The sequence below is a fragment of the Brachycentrus maculatus genome, unplaced genomic scaffold (genome assembly GCF_059751285.1).
Source record: "Brachycentrus maculatus isolate JH-2025_06_01 unplaced genomic scaffold, ASM5975128v1 h1tg000238l, whole genome shotgun sequence".
NCBI lineage: Eukaryota > Metazoa > Arthropoda > Insecta > Trichoptera > Brachycentridae > Brachycentrus > Brachycentrus maculatus.
The window spans coordinates 321,779-346,209 of record NW_028280989.1 but is presented as its reverse complement, the minus strand read 5'-3'; the positions used below and the strand labels follow the sequence as shown (position 1 = coordinate 346,209).

Below are 24,431 nucleotides of genomic sequence, written 5' to 3'. Positions count from 1 at the left end.
ATCATACTAACCGACAGAAAAACTTCGACGTTCATTAACGTCGATACTCCTTTAGAAAGAAATATGTTTTTTTTTCGAATTCCTTTTAAACCTCTTTTGATTAATTCTAAAACTATTAATAATATTTTTTAGTTTGAAAATCGATTAAGCAAAATTCGCGAATAATTAATAAAATTTTTTAAAAGGAATTTATTCCCCTGTTTTCAATAATACGATTTAAAGAGGCGTTTTCTCAACACGAGATTTTGAATTTAGTATATTTACTTTGTTCGCTGAAAGATTTAAATAATTTACGCGTACTAATGGATGGAAAATACTTTTATTGGATCGTGACAAATATTAACTCAACGTCAATCAATAATTTATTACATCATTTCATCACAACTTTAACCATTGGTATTCAAAAGAACATCAAATTTATTTAATGTTTTTCACTAATGTTTGTTTAAAATTTGTGAATTTAATAATTCCCGGCATGTATTTCAGGTTCAGACTGAAATAATATGGAATATTTGCTGAAATGATGAACGATGATACTGTATTGATTCATTTATTATTTCTTAGCTTTCATCGATATCCTCTTCACACAGAGTTTGGTTTTAAAATATAAAATATTAATCACTATATTTATGTAAAAAAAATATTCGATTATTTCCCCAATTTATTCACACGTGTATACATGTATATTATTGTCAAAATATCTGTCATAAAAAATACACTAATATTTTAATTATATTTGAATTGACTTTAAAGTGATTTTTTTTAGATTTTAAAACACTAAAATTTATTTATTTATTAAGTTTTTTTATTAAAATAATGATCGAGTCAGTTTTGAAATATCTAAGTATTAAATAATGTAATTAATGTTAAGGCGTCTAAACGATACAGTATCCTAGGCACCATTTGTTGCAGATAACGGTTAGAAGGAGTTATAAAGAAACCATTTAGTGTTAGACATGTTTTAAAAAAATATGAATGGTTTATATCCAGATGATGATGACCTCTCAGTAAAATGAATTTTGCTAGGATATCATTCTACGATGAAACTGTGATTTCATATAATTATGCAATGCTTGTATGGCTAAGTAAGGACCTATCTGACATCGGATCCATGAAAGTTCATAAGGAACTCTCACGAGAGGTGGTATGATAAAAATAGTGAAGGACATTGGAACCAAAAACCAAGCTAGGACACAAAATGCTGAACTCGCTTCAACTCTTCGGAAGGACTGTTGATGACAGTCAAAAGTCCAGTTTCTTCTGAGGAGTTACGTGGCTCCCTCCAAGCAATGAGCAAATGCTGAGAAGTTCTTGATTGCCCCAAACTAGATTATTCCTCCTTTTCCCAACACAGATGAAAATTGAATATTTGTTTAGCTGAAAGAAACAAAAATCCCCTTAATGATCTATAAAACATATACGTGACGCAGTGTTACATACATATACATACATAGGTACATTAAAATACAACTAAATTATTAAAGTTTTGGCAATGAGTAAAGATATAATACAAATTTTGATTTGAGTTTCAAACAAAATTCACTTTGTGTATCATGACTAGTATTATTTTTCAGTTTTCGACGTTTGCATACGCTTTACCAATATGAAGATATTTGTCTTGAAGCCACTCTGTACCGTGCGGAGGTGCTCGGGGCTGGTAAATTGAAACAAGGAGTGAGCCATGCTGCGGAATTACATTTCCAAAGTGTTTATAAAGTACTTTCTGGAAAATGTGTTCCTAGTTTTACGCCGTGGGACATAGGACTGTTGTTTTTGTCTGCGCCTCGGTTTAGCTAAGATGCCCCGACTCGCGGCTCGGAATGTAAAGGAGTAACTGAATGAGGTGAAATTGTTTATTTTTCTGGCTATGGAACTTTTCCGCAGAAAATACGTCCTATTCCAACAGACTTCAAATAAAACATTTTCAGTATCTCACTATACTGACGTACTTAGTACATAAGTATGTTGGTTAGTTTTTTTTTCTTTCGCGTTTCGTAAACACAATTTCTAAATTGCGGCCGTCCTAGCGACATCATTTGATTTTTTAAAAATATTTTTGGATTTTTATTGTAATTTGAAGTGATATGTTATTACAGAAGTCAAGCTGATAAATTAGAAAATATAAATATATATATATTTATATATATATATATATATATATATATATATATATATATATATATATATATATATATATATATATATATATATATATATATATATATATATATATATATATATATATATATATATATATATATATATATATATGAATACTTATAAGATTGAACATGAGAAATTCAATAAATTCACCATAAAACAAAACAAAGACATTAGACTGGGTTAGGTATTATACAAAATTGATCTATAACTTCCGATTGATTTTGTCGTTCCAATTATTTGTTGGCCGTTGTCGTCTTGTTATTCCATAACTATTTTTCAAATGTACTTTACATTCTAATTCATTATTTTGTCATCCATTCGCTCTACATGTCCAAACTACATTGAAAACTCCTCTTTTTCCTTTCAACTAACCATTACTTTGTCTTGCATTTCTTTTTTTACCATTTAATTTATTTAACTTAAACGCTAAGTATATTTTTTTGAGTTATACCATGTTTTTTTTAAATAAAAATAAACTAGTTTATGTCATTTAATAAAAAAAAGAAATCTTAAAAGAGTATATAAATGAATATATGGAAAACGCACCGTAAATGCCTTTGATAAACAAACGTTATGCTTAGGTGTTGACTCACAACAGAAAATACAAATATTTTCAAATTTAATAATATACCTCCATACTTTTCCATACCAATAAAAAACGTTAATTCTTAATGACGCAATGAAAGGTAATAAAAATGAATTGACTAATTTGCAATGCAAATGATTTATGAAACGCTTGTCACTTGCAGTATTAACTGATTATGTTTTCAGTCACCCGTAAGTAAATGCATCAGTCAAGTGACCGCGCTAACTAGAACACATCATACCGGAGTAATGATGGCAGTAATGGCTTTGAGGCGTGGTAGTACATGTCCTGGTAGTCATAATATTACCTCCTCGTACTATATGTGTCCCTGGTATTCATGCCAGCTAAGTAAAATGAAGATCAACAGGTTTTATTTGCATTATTTAAAGAATACTTCGACACTGTTTTTACTAAATATTTAGATTAGAGATCAAATATTTTTTTAATAAACTCTCCTTTTCATTACATTTATTATGCCGCCATTAATGAATCTGTAAAAGACGTATCATATTATGGAAAAAAAATCTGTAAAAATTAACGGTCATTAGTAAAGATTATTGATGATCATTTAAATGATGTAGATTAACCTTTCGACAATATTTTTTTATGATTTTATTAATTAAAAATAAGTGTAAATTAACAATACCCTCATTTATTTTTAATATGCATTTTATTTATCAATTTCGCTTCAGAAAACATCGCATTAAGCAATTGTAGTGTGTTTTTCGTGCAGTATAAATGCAGGCATGGTAGATTACATTTTATTGTACGATTCCCATCACCATAATGTTGCCGGATAGAAATAGGTTTCCCGCGGCATCGAATATATAGCCACTTTTAATTTAAGACTGACTAAATCAGACTCTGAATATTTTTACAATTATTTCGAATAAAAGACATGGCTGAATTTTGATGGCAATTTTTCAAAGAAAAATTTGGGTCCTAAAGTCCGTTAAATACGGCATAATTAAATATAATAATGATGAGGAAACTTCATAAACAAAAATATTTTTAATGAAGACTGAATAAAAAAATCGTGTGTCTTGAATTTTCTGCTCCGGTGTAACATAATCCGTTTTTAAAATTGGATAATCCGAAGAAATGAAGAAATAATGAGTTCTACTGATAACCGAAGATTGAATTACACGGCTCTTTTAGAAATTCATTATAAAGGAAACGGTCCTGAATTTCAGGCAGCTATCGTTTCCAAATAATAATATTATCCATCCACATCATCCCTTCGCGGCCGTCAGGACTGCGCCATTGTTGTAATTTCACCTGGACGTGATCCGTCCATTCGCTTGGATTAATAACAAAATTATTATTAAAGGAAGTTTGGTGTCCATACCCTGGAGACAAAAATCTATTATGATATACTTTAAGTATTGAATTAACGCAGGCAAAGTAATAGGAGTATCTATGAACGAAAACGTTACTTTTTTAAATGAGTATTTTAGATATAAAAAATGGATAATATATTAAAATTTAATCTTTTGAATTTTTTTCTCGCTTTGATTATTTATTTATCGCTTGATTGATGAAAAAAGTATGTTATTATTTTTTTGTCAATACTGAGATAAACATTTACTTGAAAATACATTAACTTTTAGACTAAGGTTATTCTTAAATTGTTATTTCTGTTTTATTTCATATTATTAAAATATTTTTCTGTTATTTAATGGAGCTCAAGGTCTTAAATATGAATACTAATGATGAAAGTACGTACAGGTATGTAAACATCACGTTTACTATAAAAAATGAGTATACTTTTTTTACAATTATTTATTCTCTTATTCTTCTGATCATTATCCTTGCCCAATGATAAGCCATACGCTTCATGTATCAGTCCAAGGTGTTAATAATAAATATATCAAAGTTTTAAAAAATCACTGTTATTTATTTTGAGCTCCGTTTGAATATAACCTTGGATCTCCAGCACGGTAGCCAAACGCGCTAACCACTACACTACTGAGGCGAACAAAATATAATGTCAAGGTGCATGGCAACATTCGAATTAAAAGAATATCCGAAATATGAAACTTATAATCGAATTTTGGAAACCGTGTTTACGATACGTCAGAAACTTATAAATCGAAACCGATGGGCAAACAATATTGTAAATGACGCGAGCAAGATATTTTATTTTAAAGTTTGCAACCTTTGTTCACGTCCGGAGATCTATGGAAAAGTTCGTTCCGATATTTGTTGGAGATCTGTTTGAAGTCTCCCTGCAGAGAGTACAAGACGGAGAGCAAACTACCCTCAAGTTCGGGCCGAGTTTAATCTTGCATTACGCACCGCCAGACCCCGATATCCCCGCTATTTGGTTTCGTTACCTTTCCCATTACTACCGCCATGCGCCATACTCGGACGCACTACGGACTTTTGTCAACGTTTACTTAGAACACAAATAAAGGCTTCTCTCGACAACAAACAACAAGGAACTAAAAATAAAGATGTAATATAATTCGTTCTATGTCAAGGATCTAATAAAAGAAAATTAAACGACTGTACTGCCATTCTCAATAAAAACTTAAAACGTAAAAGTTATAAAATAAATATTGCATCAGGGTATTTAACCTTTAGCTACTGAGGTGGATTTATTTTCACGTAACCACTGACGTGGGGGCCGCAGACGCCCGTATATATTTAAATATTATACTTTAAAATTTATATTTAATAAGGTTATATTTAAAAATCTTTACGTTTTTTAGGGCTTAGTGTTTAATTATAAGCTTAAGTGGATATATTTAAGCAAAATAAAATCGTTTTTGTTAAATTTATTTATTTGAAATTACCTATTATATCAAAGTTAAGAAAACACTTAGCATTTTTTGGCAAAAATCACATGAGATCATAAATAACAAAGTGTTAAAAAATATATTTTATACAAAAAATCATTGGCCATATCGAATTCTACTACCAAGAACAATTTTATTATGCTTAGTATAATTCACATTATTCCAAATGAATCTACGGGCGATGAGAAATATTTTGACTAGGTAATTCGTATGATATTTTACGTCCGGATGATTCAAAATATAATTGTCACTTAACGTTCGTCCATGAGGTATGGTAAAATTATTTTTACAAATAAAAATTATAATGTTCGTTTGCTGAAAATTGTAAATTTTTTAAAGTAAATAAATGATTGCTTTAAAATTTTGTACAACTATGTATTTGACATGCTTTTTAACCTGTGATAGGTAAACACATTTCATTTTTTTTTTAAAATATTTGCGTCATCTTAATGTATCAGCAACTCTCCTAATAATAAAAATTGCTCAAAGCAGATAGTGTACTCCTTAACGTTGCTGTCACTAAGCATTTTCAATGTCTTTCTTTATATTGTGTCATGGATTTTTAACATCTTCATCAGTGTAGAACTATGAAACTTAGAATAAATATACAGGAAATGTGTGTGTTTTTTTTTTCTTGGTTTTTCATTTAACTAGACTAAACCAAAGCAACGCGCGAGCGGGTACAGCTTGTGTATAAATTTTTTTATATAAATTTGTTGAATTTTTTTAATTTATCTTTGTTTTTCATTTAATCAGACTAAGCCAAAGCAAAGCGTGGGCGGGTACAGCTTGTGTATAATAAAATTAATATATTTTTGTTTAATTTATAAATAAGAAAATGTAAATAAGAAAATCCTTCGCCAACCTGTCTAAAGAGACAAAGTAGAATAAATTATTCCGTTAAAGATTTGTATAAATTATGACTAGAGTGTAAATGTCAAGTATATTAATAACAGGGCTGAGAGATTATGATTGATTCTTAAGTCTACCTCTTTGTAAAGTAATTAATAAAGTTTGCCATAAGTTTATGAAGCCTCCTTTACAAGATGTTTGCAGCAACTTAGAAACTAGTATAATCTTCGGGAGGTCATTATGTTTGACCCTTCCGTTTCTGTCCACCAGGAGCTGAGGAGCTGAGAGGATATTGAAATCACCATCAATCTTATCAGCAAACTTTGACTTAACTCCTTAATCCCATTTATAATACCCTTTACTTATAATATAGCGCACAATAACGACTAATATAACCGGAATATTATATAAACGAAGTTCTTTTTACTTATAAAGCAATATCTTCTTTTTCATCTTAGTGTAGGCCTTGAGGCCTATTTTTAAGAGGGATTATTAGCCTTCTGCGATGTCGATTCCCAGATTTTAATCCATCTCTTTGGTGGTCTGCCTAGGAGTTCTATCTTGAGGTTGGCCATTTATTCAATATAAGTTTTTTTAAAAAGTGGTATTACTTAGCGACTTGGTTATTCTAAATAATTCAATTGGTTATGTCTACAGTACAAATGCATTTTGCCAAATGCCTATTATCAATCAGCGGGTATGTTTGAGGAGATGCATGAAAGTGGAAGAGGCGAAGAATGTTTTGCAAGGACAGAGTGGTGTGGCGTTTTATTCTCTTTGCCTACCCCTGCGGGGAAGCTGCGTGATGGTTAGTTAGTTAGTTAGTTAGCCAAATGCCTATATATTATATATGCGGCTCAGATAACTACAAAGAGAGGTGTCCAAAAATAGTCTACATTAAATGGAAAGAAAATAATCGAGGTCTATCAGCTAAATCACTCCGATCCGATATGGCCATTTCATTATGCTGGAAAACCTATATTTAAAATGAATAATCCGGGGTAGGAACATCAAAAGCTAAAAGTGATTACGAAGAGCAGAGGTTCGTCCGACTTGCCATTAATTTTTCTCAGCCACCCCATTTCGGCAAAAACTAAAGACAGCCCCGTGTCAGACGTGGGTAGATAGGAACTCGCCTATTACCATTTATTTCGCATCGCATTTATTAAGACCAAATCAAATTATCATTCGGAATCAATCCTCATTAAGCTCTTACTTTTTTAACACCATACTTGCGGCGGAATGTTTAATAATTATTCTGATTTATTTTCAAAAAACATTAAAAATGAATTCAATGATGAAACAGTTAATTATTTTTGTAGCTTTAAAGATTTCATAGAAAAATTACGAATAAAAATCAGTATTTTTTTTTACAATAAGTGATATAAAATTAAGGGTCCTGATTAAAGTTTATGAGTACAGCAACATTTCATAGAAGCAAAAAACTTTAAAGTGTTGACTGTGAAAAAAAAACTCTTGTGCTTTCAAAAAGACTTCTTTTCGGTCTTTTTTTAAAAGTTTTTTGGTAATTTCTTTCCCATGTACCGATATTGACATTCAGAACAATTTATTTATTTTATCTTCAACGTCGCATCAGTTAAACTATTTTTACTTACTTTTTATAACAGCAGTAGACTCTTCCAATTTAAATGGGGATTGAACATTTGTGTGAAAACATTAACTTCTCAATGGACAATTATTAATGGAGTGAGTGAATCGTTCGTTAAAATGAAAATCGTTTCGGAGCACTTGAAATATCTCGGTACTGAGTATTTCAAAATGAAACGATGCTCATTTGTGAGTTTCATTCGCAGGCATTACGAAGAGGCCGAAAGTAAAATAATCAATTACAACCAAATGATCCCAATTTAAGATAAAGATGAAGCGTTTCCTTTAAGGGGGGCGATGGAGCAATTTCCTACTTCATCAGTTTTACTCATTAGCAAGACTACGGGTAGGGTCTGTATAAGATATCTGCCCGAATTGCCAGTGTGAGTGGTAAGATTGTAAAACTCGGCACTTTCGCAAAAAACAAATAGTCATTAACGCGAATTCCCGTCGGAAGTCCTGAATATTGAAACTGGAGCGGGTCTAGATAGAAACGTGATAACATATTTAAATGAAGCTCTACCCGGTCTCGATATAATTGCGCAACAAAAGTCTTTCTTTCAAATTTCATTTTGTTAATTGTCCCGTAATCTTTTTTTTCATGAATTTTTTTTATATTTTTAATCCGATTTGAATGTAAAATTAATTTTCGTGGTCGCTACATCACGCTGTCTTAATTTGCTCGAGTCTTTCAATTTAAGTTGTGTGAGAATTACAATGAACTTTTAAGATATTTTTTTTTTACATTTTTGATTGCAGTAAATTTAGCACAGGGGTACAATTTATTTTGGGTATCCGATTGTAAAATTCACGAACGACACCATCTTTTTCCTCTATATATTAATAATGTGAAACCCAGTAAAGGTTTCCGCTAACTATTCGTAGACGAAGTTTTAGTCGAAAAATGTAAATAATGTTTTCAATCGGAGCATTTTTTTATAACTTTTATAAATAAAAGTAATGTGTTTGGCAATCGTGGGTCAAATTTTAAATATTTCCCAGTTTGTCACAAGTGATTTTCAACCAGCCAATGTAAGATAATTTTATAAATGCCTGAATTTCCATATTCCCATCTTAATAGACTTTTATGTTAAGATATTAATAAGAATCTTAATAAAATATGATTCGTTCACATACGTAAATAATACTGAACTGAGTTGCATTTGCGTTTATAAGGGCCTATGATACGTTATTCAGTTGCATGTCTTGCAAGAGAGGAGTTTCAGTTCTTATTGCGACGATGAAAACCGCGTAGAACCGAGTTTCCTGGCCGAGTGTGGCTTTGGGTTATACTAATCACAATAAACCTTAGTAACCAACATTATCATTGTTAAAATTAGGGAGAATCTCGTGTGGTGAAGGTCATATAGTAGAGTTATTAACATGTTGCTTAGCAAATATACTCCACAATTAAAAGCACTTCCTTAAGAGTAATTGTGTAATTTGTTTGTTTGTAAGAGTAAACCTGAGAAATAACAAAGGTTATTCTTAATTGGATTCAGGTGAAGGAGTAAGATTTCAAGAATAACGTATAAAAAAAACTAGAAACATCTCCTAACTTCATGATTCGACGTCCCAAGGACACAAAATTTAGACTTAGCTTTACACACTGTGTTAAAAAATGATGCGGATTACATCGAAATACGTGTCGTAATATATTTTAAGAAAAAGTGGTAATTATCAAGTAATTTTTTTTTAGTTTAACCTGTATTCTACATTAGTTTCGTAAAATCGAAAAACTGTACGAATAAAATTTCTAAATCTGCTATCGAATTCCTACATTTATTCGTATGTATATATATTCGTTTGATTTGACTTCATTCACGTCACTAAAAGTTGTGTAAAGGAATATTCTTCCATTACGGAATTTTTTAAAGGTTGAGTTCAAAAATATAATCACGACGAGGTCTTTTGGTAAATTGTTTACTAAAAGACTAAAAATAAACCAATGGTAAATATTGGATTTCCCACTATGTAGTTTGTTTCTTATGACCGTTATGTGCTTGATTTAAAGTATTAATATAAAAGTTTAAAGATGCCTGGTTTGCAGCTTGTGGAAAGTACGAATAGGATCAAATGAGGTATGTGATATCCGTCAGGATCCGACGTCTTGTTTCCACTCGAGTGAATAATCCCTCTTGGAAAGTTATCATCTTAACCGCCTCGCTGCAAAGTTAAAAACTCATAAATTTGGCAAAAACACTAAGGTACTACTCTTTCGAAAATACACATGCTTCATAAATGGAAATAAGGCGCTAGTTGAGATCTCAGGTAGGTGGCCGAGGGTCGGGGAACCTCGTATGAAAATGTTTTAAATATAAATCGCGCAGATAGACACAGGTAGGATAGGAAATGCAATTTGTTTATGAACTGTACGAGTACAGGGCTGTAAGTTCAGCAATCATGTAACCGTTTGTAGGCGACCCGGCGTTTTGTGCAGACGGCAGACAGATGGAAAGGACCTAATGCAGCTTTTCAAAGCAAAATCAGTCGTCATTTTCTTTGATTGTAAGTCTGAAAGGTAGAATATGTTTCTCCCGACGAAAAATTCTCTCAATTTGTATTTACTCTAAGGATACCTTCCAATGGTCAAATGAATGTTAAATAATCTATCAAGTTTTTGTTTCGTAATAATGAAATTCGTCTAGAGTTTTTTTGATACTATCTCTCTAAGCATTATGACCGACTATACCAACGGATGCATATCGATTCGTTTTATAAACCTTTCTTAGATTGACATTCTTAGTAAATGTCTGCCTACAGTTCATATCATTAAACATTGTACATATACGTATGTATAATGCCCAAATATTTTTAGAATAAGCTAGTTTTAATTTAATAAAAAAATCACAAACATGCAACCAAAAATAAGGATGTAATAAGACTGCCATTTAATAAAAAGCAGATTCGCAAAATTGTATTCTGTATAAGGGTTTAAAAATGTATGATGAGATGGCTGAATGAATAAAGTATGAAAAGATTCTGAATGAATTTTAAAATAAATATCACTTTACTTACCATTCATCGTTCACTTTGTGTATGGTAATACCACTTTAAAAAACACTACTTCTTCACTACCGGTTTCGGAATAATTATTCCATCACCAGGACAAATGTGAATTCCGAAACCGGTAGTCACGAAGTAGTATTTTTTTAAACTCATATTACACAAATTGAACGATGAATGATACGGAGGGTGTAATACGACGGTATCACAAAGTTTCATGATTTTAATATACAAAATATATTTAAAATAAAGTTATGTTTTTTTTGTTGTTATAAGATGTTAATTAATAACTTTGTTTGAAATATTAATATAAGCTAACTGAAGACATAAAGAAAATCAGTAAATAAAATTTTCGCATTTGTATTGATATTTAAAATATTATAAGTTTTTCTTTTATTTCTTATTTTGACGACGTAAAAGAAGGGTTGTGCAGTTAACAGTAGTATAGTTAGCAATATAAAGCGATTGGTTTACTCATTCAATGTGGTTGCTTATACAGTTGAGAGGTCTCCTCGCTTCCTCACGGATTTCCTTACAAATTCTTATATGGTATTATGTGCACATACGTATATGACGTCATGTGTGTGTGCAAGATAACAATGTGTATTTTTAAGAGAAACTCGCCCGGTGCAACTATGCTTTAGCAACTTTTCGTGTAAGCTGAATATATTATTTCAAAAGAATTTGCTATGTCAAGAGCGGAGCGCATGTTCGGCTTAATTTATTTAGGAGACAATATTTAAATTTGTAAAGTATTTGCAGGTTAATTTAGTAAAAAACAATGTACAGAGATACGTTAATAAAATACCTGTAGTTAAAGGAATGTATGTATTTAAGAAATGTAATTTTTCTTGGCTTCTTTTAAAAACTTTAGAAAACACGTGGATAAAATTTGAAATGAATTGTTTGATTTAGAATTTCTTTTAAAATATAGTAAAAAAAAGAATACAGGATATCTGTAAAGGATATTTATTTTTACGGCTTACAATAAATACAATAAATTATTGATGTTTAAACATATATTAATTTCACCTTTCTTGGATTTTAATTGTTCCGAAAGCTTTAAAAATAAATCAGTTTGTAATGTCGAGTATGAATTGTGAGGTAATATTTTTTGAAAACCTACGTTATATAAAATAAACGAGTCATAAATATACATGTAAGTTCAAACATTCCTTCGTTCTGGAGCGATTCAATATTAAAACCAAATGTAAACATTAAATAAAAATATGTAAACAAACCATATTATTTATTGGCAACTTTGACAAAATAAAAATTAAAGCCTTTAATCAGTACTTATGTTATAATAAATTAATAATGGATAAAATGATTGAAAAAGCTCATGATAACGCGAGTTAGCACTCTGTCTAAAAGGTTTGACATAAAAAAATACTCGTCCAAAAAGCGTTGATCGGGAATTTAAATAAATACACGTTTTAATGTGTATGTAAAATACATAAAATTTTACATACACATTAAAGTCCCTTCATTAAATAACGTAGTTATTTTGTATCAATATTTATGAAAGCTTTACATTAATCGGCCAAATAGCATTTTAATACTGTGCGGTAAATAGGTTTTAACGTAGTGTAAAGCTTTTCGGTCATTGATGGCTAATTCTCCCTAACGCCATTATTGTATGGTTGGTTTCTGCGATCGTATTTTAATGACAAAATAATTAAAACACTGGATTCACAAAGACGAAATCATTTGCTCAAGTATTAGCATGTAAACGATAAATATTCGATCTGTGCAGCGCCTGATCTAGTGCCCTCACATAAATTGAAAAAATATAGAAATATACAAATTTTACAATTAATAAACACATATATATGTATATATATATTTATTTATATATATATATATATATATATATATATATATATATATATATATATATATATATATATATATATATATATATATATATATATATATAAATATATACATATATATATATATATATATATATATATATATATATATATATATATATATATATATATATATATATATATATATATATTATTAATTGATTTGGCAGTCACTTTGTGGAAATATTATTTCTATCAATTTTAAATTGAGGTTTTGTTTGGTGTATAGCACTATTTCGTAGAATTTATCTAAAATAATATAACAATGACTAAAGCCTCCCCCTATTATCTTTGTTCTCACTGATAAAAAATAAATAAATAAAAACAAGAAACAGCTCCTTCCTTCTCATCAACCTTCAACATCCCAAGCAAACAACTCTAAACTATAGACTTACTTTTTCATCTGGATTTAAAAATGACGCGGAATGCATTGAAATACGATATGTCACAATATATTTTAAGAAAAAGTGGTATTTAAAAAGTAAAACATAAATTAAAAACAAAAATAATTCGATTTTTCCTTGTTCCATGGCTATGCCTAGTGAATGTATGAAGAATCAGAACTGTCTCTGTATATTAGAACTCTAACTAAATAAAAACAGAAATAGTCATGTATCAATATATAAAAATAATATGTGTATTAAAAGATAGTATCGCTCACACTATGCAAACAAATACTCGTAACAGAACTATGCAGAAATGATAAAATAATTCATTTGTGGTTGATGCGAATACCAGTTCAAAATAATCATTTGGTCTACGAAATACGGTAAGTTCACGGTGGACGCGGGACGTGCATATTCATGGGTGATTGCCAAAGTGGTTGTGGCAATGTTAATCGGGTGGCCGACATTTAGGGATGGTTCGTGAAGGCAGTTGATCGATTCCCGAGTCTGGCGGCCGGTCGATTTTGCAACGTGAGGTGAAACCAAACGGAACGGACGTCGGAAGTGATTAGTTCGTCTTGCATTTGATTTCGAAGGATATACGTAGCGAATCGTATAAAATAAAACCATCTAACATTTCATGTACATTAATTGTATATTAAGTGGTATTAACTCTCACAGTTTAAAATTAAAAATAAAAATTATTTAAATGGTTCTACAAACCATTTTTACTTTTCATACATATAATTAAATGAATATATAGTTTTTTCCTTTACCAGGAAAAAACTATATGAAAAACTTTATTTTTATTTGACCATTTCTTATCAAATAAAATTTATGTGAAGAAAACTATGAAGTTGTTATTTTATTATATAAATTGCAGTTCTACCAAGAAATGTCAGTACAAAACTAAAAAAAATTCTGATATAATATGCGTTGCTATTAATTTAAACAGATAGCGCTGCCATGATTTAACAACTCAAAAAGCCAAAAACAAAAAAAAACTGTTAAAAATAATTTTATCTATCTCTGGTAAAAAGACACCTGTCACGGTCTTTGACTAACGTGATTTAAATTTTATTCATGTAAATATAAACCTAATTTATGGAAATTCATACATTCCAGGAAAAATAAGAGATCACTTTATTATTATTTGCCGATCCAATATTAATCTATGGTTTATTTAAATTTACTATAACCCCTAACTATCTACATGTAATAATTTCCTCTTTGGTATGGTTAAAATAAATGTATAAATCATTCGCAATCATGTGCCATAATTTATTATGCTAAGTATCCTTTCGATGTACACTGTGATATTGTATATTTCAAAAATATTATAAAATAAATCACTAGTTTCAAAAGCGTTGGGGTGCTTGTAGACAAGCAATCCACATTCGTTCGCTTGTAAAACGTTTTCTTTTTATCTTTTTGTAGCATCTTAACTGTGCGTTTATTTGTCAAAAATGCACCAACAATATGATTGAAATAAGTTACGAAAATATTTTCTTATGACAAGTAATATCTCCATTTCATTATGACAAACCTTTCATACAACCAATCGACCAATGATTGTCATGCAATAATGAAAAAAAAGTACCCATAAATTATGATGTTAAATGTAACACATATTTATTTATCCTTTTTTTAAAATTATTATTAGCAACTAGTATAACTGTGGCGCGCTTTGAGTTTTGAATGAGTAAAAAGATTGCAAAACTATAAATATTGTTATGTTGGTAAAATATTCTCTATCAAGTATATTACAATGTATTTAGACTCAAAGTTCTTCAACAGAACCTCAATTATTCATAAATGTGGAAGTTTTTCTAAAAAAACCTTATTACATATCTTTGAACTCATCCGCGCCCGATGGTGCATAAGGCACTGCATCATAAAAACGCAGTGTTATCTTGATCATTTTCACATAAAGGAAAGGGAATCACGCCTTCCGCTTCAAGTACAAGTCCAGGGTAATATTGAATAAGTATTAGAATGAAAAAATCACTTATATTTTATAATTAAAATATAACTTTGTTTTAAAAGAATGATTTTATGGAAAAAAATCGAATTAAATGGAAAATCACAAAGTTATTGCTTCATATATAAAATATATATACTTATATTTATTTGGCTTCCCCTTTGGTAATCGAACCTGGGACCTCCAGTACGGTAGCCGAGCGTGCTGACCATTACACTACGGAAGGGGACAGATTTATTACATTTAAGTCATAAATATACCAAAATATATGAACTCATACAATAAATAATTACGATAGAACTAAAACGTTTGAATGGCGTTAAAATGAAGATTGCTATCATACAAGGGCTTCAGCCCTTAGAAATCGCACAGGTAGACAGAATTATTATTCGCTCTATCTATGATTTATTGATAGTTTATTGGTCGGGGTCGACTAACAACCGCTGTGAATCATCGTTCTTATCAGTTCTATTATTCTAAAATTAGGTGCAATCGTACTTAATATGAATAGAGGGGTAGTTATTCACATATATAATCTCTATCGCCACCCCTTCTCAAACCTGTAATACTCTTTATAAAACATCGTAATATAAATTCTAGTAAGGTTATTTCTGATAATATGATAAATGGCTTGGGGGTTTTCAACATATAGACTTCAATTACAAATTTCAAATATAGGTACTGGTATAATTACATGTATTACAGCCGTATTTTAAATAAAATATTTACCATATTCTTCTATTTCTCTCTTCTATACTATATTTATAAATTGAGAGACGTAACGTACTACGAACAAAAAAGCGAAAATTAACGTCAATAAACATGAAACACATTTTTCATTCCAAAAAATGCATTTCTTTGATTGCAATCGGATAACATACACAGATAACCTTTTTTATTATTATTTTTATTATTGTTATTAAAATCGGTGAAATAATATTCTATTGAAATAAAGCAATTTTTTTATGCAATAAATATTGTTCATAATATGTTTTTCATTATCATTATTTAAACACTTTTTTGAGAAAAAATCATTTTGTGTTCGTTTTACGTCACTTGCGTAAAAACTTGATATTATCTAAGAGTAAAATAAAACATGCAAAAATTTCTTATTTTATTTACTGTTTATATAAAAAAATATAAAAAAATTAAGGCACTAAAAATAATTGTTTCTTTTTGCACCCTACTCTTTGAAATTAAATTTTTAGGGAAAAATATTTTTCTTTCGTAATTATTTGACGCTTATTTTCCTAGAAAATGAGGCGCAATTTACAAACGCACATAAACCAGAATTAAATAAAATTTGTCTTTTCTCCCCCTTTGAACAACTTTCGTTATTTTTAATAAAACAAATCACTTCCCGCAGTGTCTTGAGTTGACAGGGAGCGTATATTTTTCCTTGTTTAATTCGTGGCCACAAAGGCGTGGTGGGTGGCATTATTCAGAAACCTGTCTTGCGAATATCACCCTTAATCGGTCACCCTAAGACCGCTTTGTGAATAACAAAAAGTTCTTCCCAAAACTCGACTGAATAATCAAATCCAACCAGAGGTGTAATAATGTAGGGAAGGTCTTTGACGTAACCGAAATCTTTTAAGAAGATTTCTGAAACATAAATAATTGTATTTAAACAAGCCAGTGATTTCGCAGAAAAAAAACTCATTTATATTTTCTTGAAAAAATAACCTTCACAGGAATTTTAACATTTTTGGAATCAAATAAATACATAAAGCCATATATTCAAAGAACATTCGTAAAAGCAATGAATTTTATTACGCTCCCGAGTTTAGTAAAAATACAATTCATTTACATTTAAACACACGTAAGATAAAAAGATTTGATATTCATATATTTAAAACCTCAATACATTAATATTCATTGGGAGTTTTATGCTTACTTGGAAATTTATATTTTCAGAAGACCCTTTTTTTATGAAATATATTAACAAACAAAAAAAAACGTTAAAAACATGCCAAGTACTTAAATTCATTATAAAAAGACTTTAATAAACTATTTGTTATTCTTAAAATGATCCTCAAGTTTTGTATTAAAATAATATTTGCATTCCATATTACCTTTCTACTGATAATTGTGTTGTATTGTCATATTTATTTCCCAACAGTTATATATAAAAAAAGGTTTCATAAGATCGACTTGAAACATTTGAACAAACCACAACTATGTATGTAAAATATAAACGAAAATTTGTATACACATGGCAAGACGAAGCATTTTTTAAAATTTATTTGTTTGTGTTTATAAAACATCGTTAATCGGTACATCAAATAGTCCAGTGTCTGATTTAAAAAAAAGGTATATATAAAAAAATAAATCTCTCATTCTTTCGATTTGAACTGAGTGGGTTCTTCAGTTAAAATCTCGTTGATACAACATACTACAAGCTTAACAAAAGCGGTAAAGGGTGAATAAAACCGGTAATTGCGGAATTAATATTTGAAAGCGAGCCAACTTCAGTATCCCCAAGAGCGGGGAGGTAGAGAATGAAGAAAAAAAACTACTCTGTGCTTAGTATGAATGGAGGATTCTTGATATTGACATAATAATGTGATATAATACCACATGTAGTTCAAAATGTATTGTTTGTTTTATAAAATGTGTTTTTTGGAATCAAAACTTACGAATTAAATACACAATATATATTAGTTACTATGAATGTCTAGGTTGCCGTAAATATTTTAAGTTTTAAAACATCATTTCCATCGCAGGGAAATTTCAAATTTGTATTCGATCTGGAGTTCGTTTTACGAAATCGAACAACTTTCAGTAATATTGCAAGTTTTTTTAGTTTAAAAGTTCTCGAATTCCTTTAACCATTTTTTTATTTACCTAAAAATACAAATTAAATACAGACCAAAATAGGCAAAAAAAATATCTATTTAAAAGTATATTAGTATAAGAATTTCAATTATAAGAATAAATTCTTGCCGTCTTAATTCTCTGGAAAGTTATTATTTGATTTGAGTTGATTCATACTTTATATACCAAAGCTTATAACAAAGTTGTATGAAAAATTGTTTCCGTTTTAATGAACAATGGTTCGTACCAATCCTAAAAAATAAATGCTATTAAAATATATGTATATCCAGGTGTGGTTTATTAAACAGCGGTTTGTGTGACATCTAAATTCCTTCGATATAACGAAAAATTTATATTATTTGGTTATTGTATAAATTTTCCCTGTACTATACGAGTAATTTCACAATGACTTGAAATGATATTTCATATAACGTTTGACCTCTTTCTTGAGAAGATTTTTTTTCCATACAATTTAAAATTTTGTTTGTGATAAATGCAACTTTATACGCAAAACCTCTTCAATTGCTCCCTGTTCGTGTTTTGCTTGCACTCAACCTGGCTAGTAGCTGCCACATTCCGTTATTCAAATACGGTATAGCTACGCCGCGCTATAACTACGTATCGCTAGTTCGCGAGTCTACGCGGGTCATATGTACTCGTACTATATACCCGTAGAGGTGCTACGTGAAGTGCTCTCCAGCCCGCTAACTGGATGGCGCTTGGAGCTTCGGTCATTCAGCAGTCCGAATCTACATTCGGATAATTTTATGCGCCCCACCCCTATTCGGTTTTACACTTACGTCTGTGTGTTAATGTGTTTGCAACACCTTTACGCGTCATAAATATGTATCGGGATGTTTTAAATTTTAAATATCCTTCGGGGGGAAATTGTTAAGTAAATTCAAATTTATTTATTCTAGGACCTACCTTGGGATGTGCTCTCCTAGGAAAGGCGACTTTTGGGTCAATCTGAAAAAAAAAGTTCATTAAACTTTTGTATGAAAAACATTTAAATATACATGGAATATACAAAAAAAAGTGATTTACAAGTTAGCAAAAATATTATTTCGTAGGCCTCGAAAACAACTTTGAAAATCCCGACGAACTCATATTTCAAGAGCATGCGTTTATCCTGCCATTAATGTTCCATTAGTCAAAAGAGGTTTTCAAGGAGTGGACCTTTCTTTCAACGGTCTCCCTTCGCTCTCGCTTTCTGTACCTTTCAACTTGACAGTTCAACAGATCTTTACTAGCGGGAGCGAGATAAGTATAGTGCGTGAAGAGAGAGCCGTCAGTAAGCGAAGGTAACGGAACGCACATTCGCCATTTCATTTCCACCATCGTAAATTAACGCAAAGGGTGCGTTCTTTTGATTTATCTCATGAAGAAAAACGTATCTAGGCAAATCCCGAGCGGAAAAAACGTGGACGGTAGGGCGCCTCTCTCAAATTTTGCTCCCGCTGCAAAATCTTTTTGTTTTAGTGGAAACCTATTACGCGCACAAAAATGCTTCGCCCACCATTCGTACATGACCTGCGGATGTGGCGTTATTTTATTTTAAATAGTGCCACATTCACAGAACGCAAATTTGATGACAAAAATATAAGCCCACTCAAAATTTTCTTACATTTCTACACTAAAATATGGAAATAATTTGGTGTTGCCTAAATTAGCATAATGTATCGGATTCGATTATTTTTGGTGACAATAATAAGACAAAATATGTAGATCACATTTCCGAGAAATAACAGTATTTTTTAAACTTTTTTACTACCACAGTGTACAAAATTGAATGAATAAAACTAATATTTTATCTAATCAATATCTTTCCGCAGCGACAGTGTAAAATATTTGATAAAAAAATGTCTGTAGCTTGTTGATACAGAATATTATTTATATTTGCAAAGGCAATACGTAAATAGTTGGATAAATATATATTTCAGTTGGAAGTAAGGTATGATAAAAAGCGAATTTCATACAACCGGCTTGCCGGGGTTTTAGCTTCGGCTACGGAATCACCCCACATCAAGTGGATAACGCGTCTTATGCAAGCACATTAGTCGAGGGATGAAATTTCATCAATAGAGCTGAGCATTAAATATGATCTAGGAATTCTTATACAAAATAATAATAAGAAAACATATTATTTTTTGACATTTCATCAAAGATGAAGAAAAATATGGAAGTCTGGGCATTTACGGGGCTGACGACCGTCATAGGTTGGTTTAAGTAATCACTTTACACATGTGTAACATTCGTCAATTCTATCCATTATTGACAACCAAACTACTCAAATTCTTGGAAATTCTATAATATGTATATGAACCAATTTAAAAACATAGATATAATATAAGAACACAGTAAAATACACTGCGTATATTTATTTAGTATTCACAACCTCAACATGAATTCATTTTTATTTTTAAATAATGAAATTAATTTATAATATTTTATGTGTGTCCGAATTCTTGTTAACAAAATTGGATTATGTCCGATAATAGGATTTTTATTATTTTTATTTTTCGACATCTCAATAAAGATGAAGAGAAATATGGAAGTCTGGTATTTACGGGACTTGCGACCGTCATAGGCTGGTTTAAGAGATCACTTTAAACATTTTACTCAAATTCTTGAAACTTCTAGGTATATTGATCAAACTCTTAACACAGTATGCGCGAGCTCACAATAATTATAATTATTATTTATCACAACAAAAAATTGTAGAATTATACTTCTGTAATACAAAAAAAGTTTTTTTAATAATAAATATTATAATTATTATTTGACAATAATTTAATTATTCTGACAACAAGATTAACGAATGTTATATTGGATTAGCTCTAAAAAGGTATTTACTTTACGATACGGTTTAAACTTGTAATGGAGCTGTCTGTATTTTAGGTCGAATATTCTTAACCCTTACTCAAGTTCACTTACAAACCTCAAACATAAACAAAAAATATAAATCTTGTATGGAAAAGCATTGTCAAACCCATGTCTCCATAAGTCCTCCCCTGGAGTCAGCATCACAACATAACACAGACCATTTAAAACGTATTTACCCCATTCGCACATATCTTGCGGCGATAAATCGTCCTTATGTGAAGGGTAAAAAATGTACAAATTTATTTTAACGCTCTATCGATATTTTTCAGTGATTGTCGGTGGGGAGCCAAATCTATATAGGAAGTCACCCGTTTGACAAACATGAGTATTATTTTAAAGCGAAAATATTAGAAGCGACACTTAGGTATAAAATTAGCTATTTTCATAGATTTTATTAATTTCTTAAATGATTTAGATAAGACATTGAAATATGATTATGGATGTTCATAAAGATATTTTGTTTCTATTAAGATACCTATAAACTAAGTTTATCTAAAGCAGGAATATTATTATTATTTATTTAAGTCATTGTATTAATAATATATAATTAAAATTTATAAAATGGAAAATCACAAAGTTAGTGCTTCAAATATATATTATATTCATTGTATTGAACGGATTTTTTTTTGTTACTGTTATAATAAGACTTAAGATTAAAATACCGCTTTCATCATTTTTGGTTTCCAGTATCGATATGCATATTATTTTGCCTTTGCATTTAAGTGATTTAAAATATTCTAATTTTTGTTTTTTGTTCATCGAATACGAATCGTACAGCAACATGTTGTAGATATATATTGAATTAATTTACTTCTTCACTTGCAGAGAAGTGTAAGGTAAATGCTTGGAAAATCGTGATTCAATGCAAGAATCTACAAATTCTTATTGAATACAGGATTGCCTCGGCATAATAAGCAGTTAAATTTGTTTCTGTTAAACCTTGTATTGGAAAGAGACGCGCTATTGAGAATAGTTGTAAGTGGAAACGCAAGTGAAACCCTCCCCTGCCAGTAACCCTACCCCAGACGGCACAAAAGTTTTATTGGGTGAAAAAAGGTACTGAAATCCGGTCACCTTCTGAAAGATTTGCCGCTTTTATTTTCCGAACCCTCGATACTGTAAACTCGGGAGTTTTATCAATCGGAGAACATTAGTTCGGCTTTTATACTTTATTTATGAAGTAAAATACAAGATTTAGAACACTTTATTTGCAAACTGACATTTCAACTGTATACCTTCTGCGAATAAAGGGACAATCTTTTATCTTCCTCAAAGAAAGGGTGCCGAAGAAAATATAAAGAAAAGAAACAAAATATCTCTTGTTTATTCTGATTTATATCAATACTTATAATAAATAATGCAATATTTTACATAAACAAGTAAATTTGTAGTGGACGAAAACCCGTCCCCATAATAAAAATTAGACCTAAATTATTACGATTACGTTAAGATATATTTTTGAAAATTTGTCATTTTTTTTATAAAACGCTAGGAAATTTAAAACGAACGTTAAATAACATGTTACAGTAGAATAAATCACCATCGTATTTAACTGAAATCGGTTCGAAACTATGTAGATTCTCATGGTAGGTAGGTACCGGTATAAAATACAACATAGCGGTCAGCAATCTAGGAAGCGGCCACCGAAAAACGGTCGCTTTCATTGAATTAACAAAGTATAATGCTTATTTATTGCCAGTTAGACAAGGCACGCAAACCCACGTTGTTCCCCGAGAACTGAGAATACGGGGTACAGATTGGTTACTGTGCCGTGCAGAGCGATATAATTTAACAATCGGATATTTTATGGCTATTTTATCAACTGTAACTTCGACAGTCGAGAAAACTCAAATTTTGATACATTACTTTAATGTACCGCCAGTGAAAGTGTATTTCTATCATAATTTCAATTTATGCTACATATTCGCAAATATAAATTTTAAAGTTTCATAAAACGACACATTTCGTATTTTGTAGTACTCGATATCATAAAAAGCTTACCGCCACACTCGTATAATAAGCTCTAGGCTGTCTGTCGGACCCATACTTGTAATGCATAGGAACCTAGTAGCGAAAACTATGAAAAATGGTTTGAATAGCATCCCAAATTTACTGAATTTTACATGTTAAAACTTTTAATGCACCTGTCACTAACAATCTGAATAAATACACATTCAAAAAACCATCACCGAGTTTTTTCAGTAATAGAGATTAAGAGTTAGTTAGTTACGTTAGTCAGCTAAATCCTAGTGCTAACCCGATGACACCTAGTACTCAGACGCCTCCACAGCTTTGGCCAGCATAGCTGACTGAGACGGAGTTTTGCAGAAAAAATAGTTATTATATGTACAAGACAAAAATATTATGTTCTTTCTTTGTAGACGATAGATTGGCAATATTAATTTCGGTACCAGGAGATACCACGTTCGAGTTTTTTTCCACAATCTAATCTGCCACAATCTAGTTGTATAGCTGACACAAAGAAGAAAATAATGGTATTGGATTTGTTTTTCGAGCAGTTAATGAAAAGTGAAATATTGTATGAATAATATGGCAAGGTGTGAAACAAGGATTCAGTAGAACGTTAATATTTCGGTTTATCCGTTGTCACCCATTACAGCCGAGTAGCTGATCCACCTTTTGAATTGAACCGTTTCATTATTTTTCAAGCGTTAACGATCGCATAACGCTGAGCACATTTTCTCGTTCATTTAATATAGCACGGTCCGAAACACCGCCCCGTTAATGCAAGGATATAAATTCACACAATCACTAGCTCATCCGACGCTGGAAAAAAGCTCGGAATGCGCCAGGGTAGAAGGAAATAAAAAAGTATCGAGTTAATAAAATGGAGGGCTTAAATTGCGGTGGAAAATCGGGAGACAAGCCCTTTCGCATAAAGCGAGATTCATTCTGACAAAAAGTCGACGAGTTCGCGTTCGTTGCCTGGCCGACGGCAAATCCGCTTAGAGTTGTTGCGGCCCAAGCGATATGCCGCCGGCCGCGTGTACTCACTCCTCGGCCCTGCCACCCGGTCGCATGCACTCCTTTCTGCCACCCACTGTCATGTGCCGTTATTTATACTTTATTGTTAATTCGGAAGGGAAGATTCTACTGCTGTGTTCATTGCGGTGCTCTGATAACAAGCTCCGAAATCGTATTTCATTTAGGCCAATTGATATAAAATTATATAGGATAAACCCAACTAATAATATCTGTAGGCGCGGGGTAAATATGTATATATATATATATATATATATATATATATATATATATATATATATATATATATATATATATATATATATATATATATATATATATATATATATATATATATATATATATATATATATATATAAATATATATATACAATATATAAATATACATATAAAGTACTTGTATAAAGGCATACGGTAAATTAGAATAAAATTCCTCCTCTTGAAATACATATATACAAAATATCAATG

The 24,431-nt window shown here is 30.6% G+C and overlaps 1 protein-coding gene across 16 annotated transcripts in view; it reads right to left on the bottom strand.

The window, feature by feature from the left end:
• Rbp6 (RNA-binding protein 6) overlaps positions 1-24,431 on the bottom strand; it is a 464,382-nt gene that overhangs the window by 281,767 nt on the left and 158,184 nt on the right. For all 16 annotated transcript variants that reach the window (XM_088264853.1, XM_088264854.1, XM_088264855.1 and 13 more), the window contains exon 3: positions 19,002-19,043. In XM_088264853.1, coding sequence (XP_088120979.1) covers positions 19,002-19,043 — 42 coding nt within the window. The remainder of the gene's footprint in view (positions 1-19,001; positions 19,044-24,431) is intronic.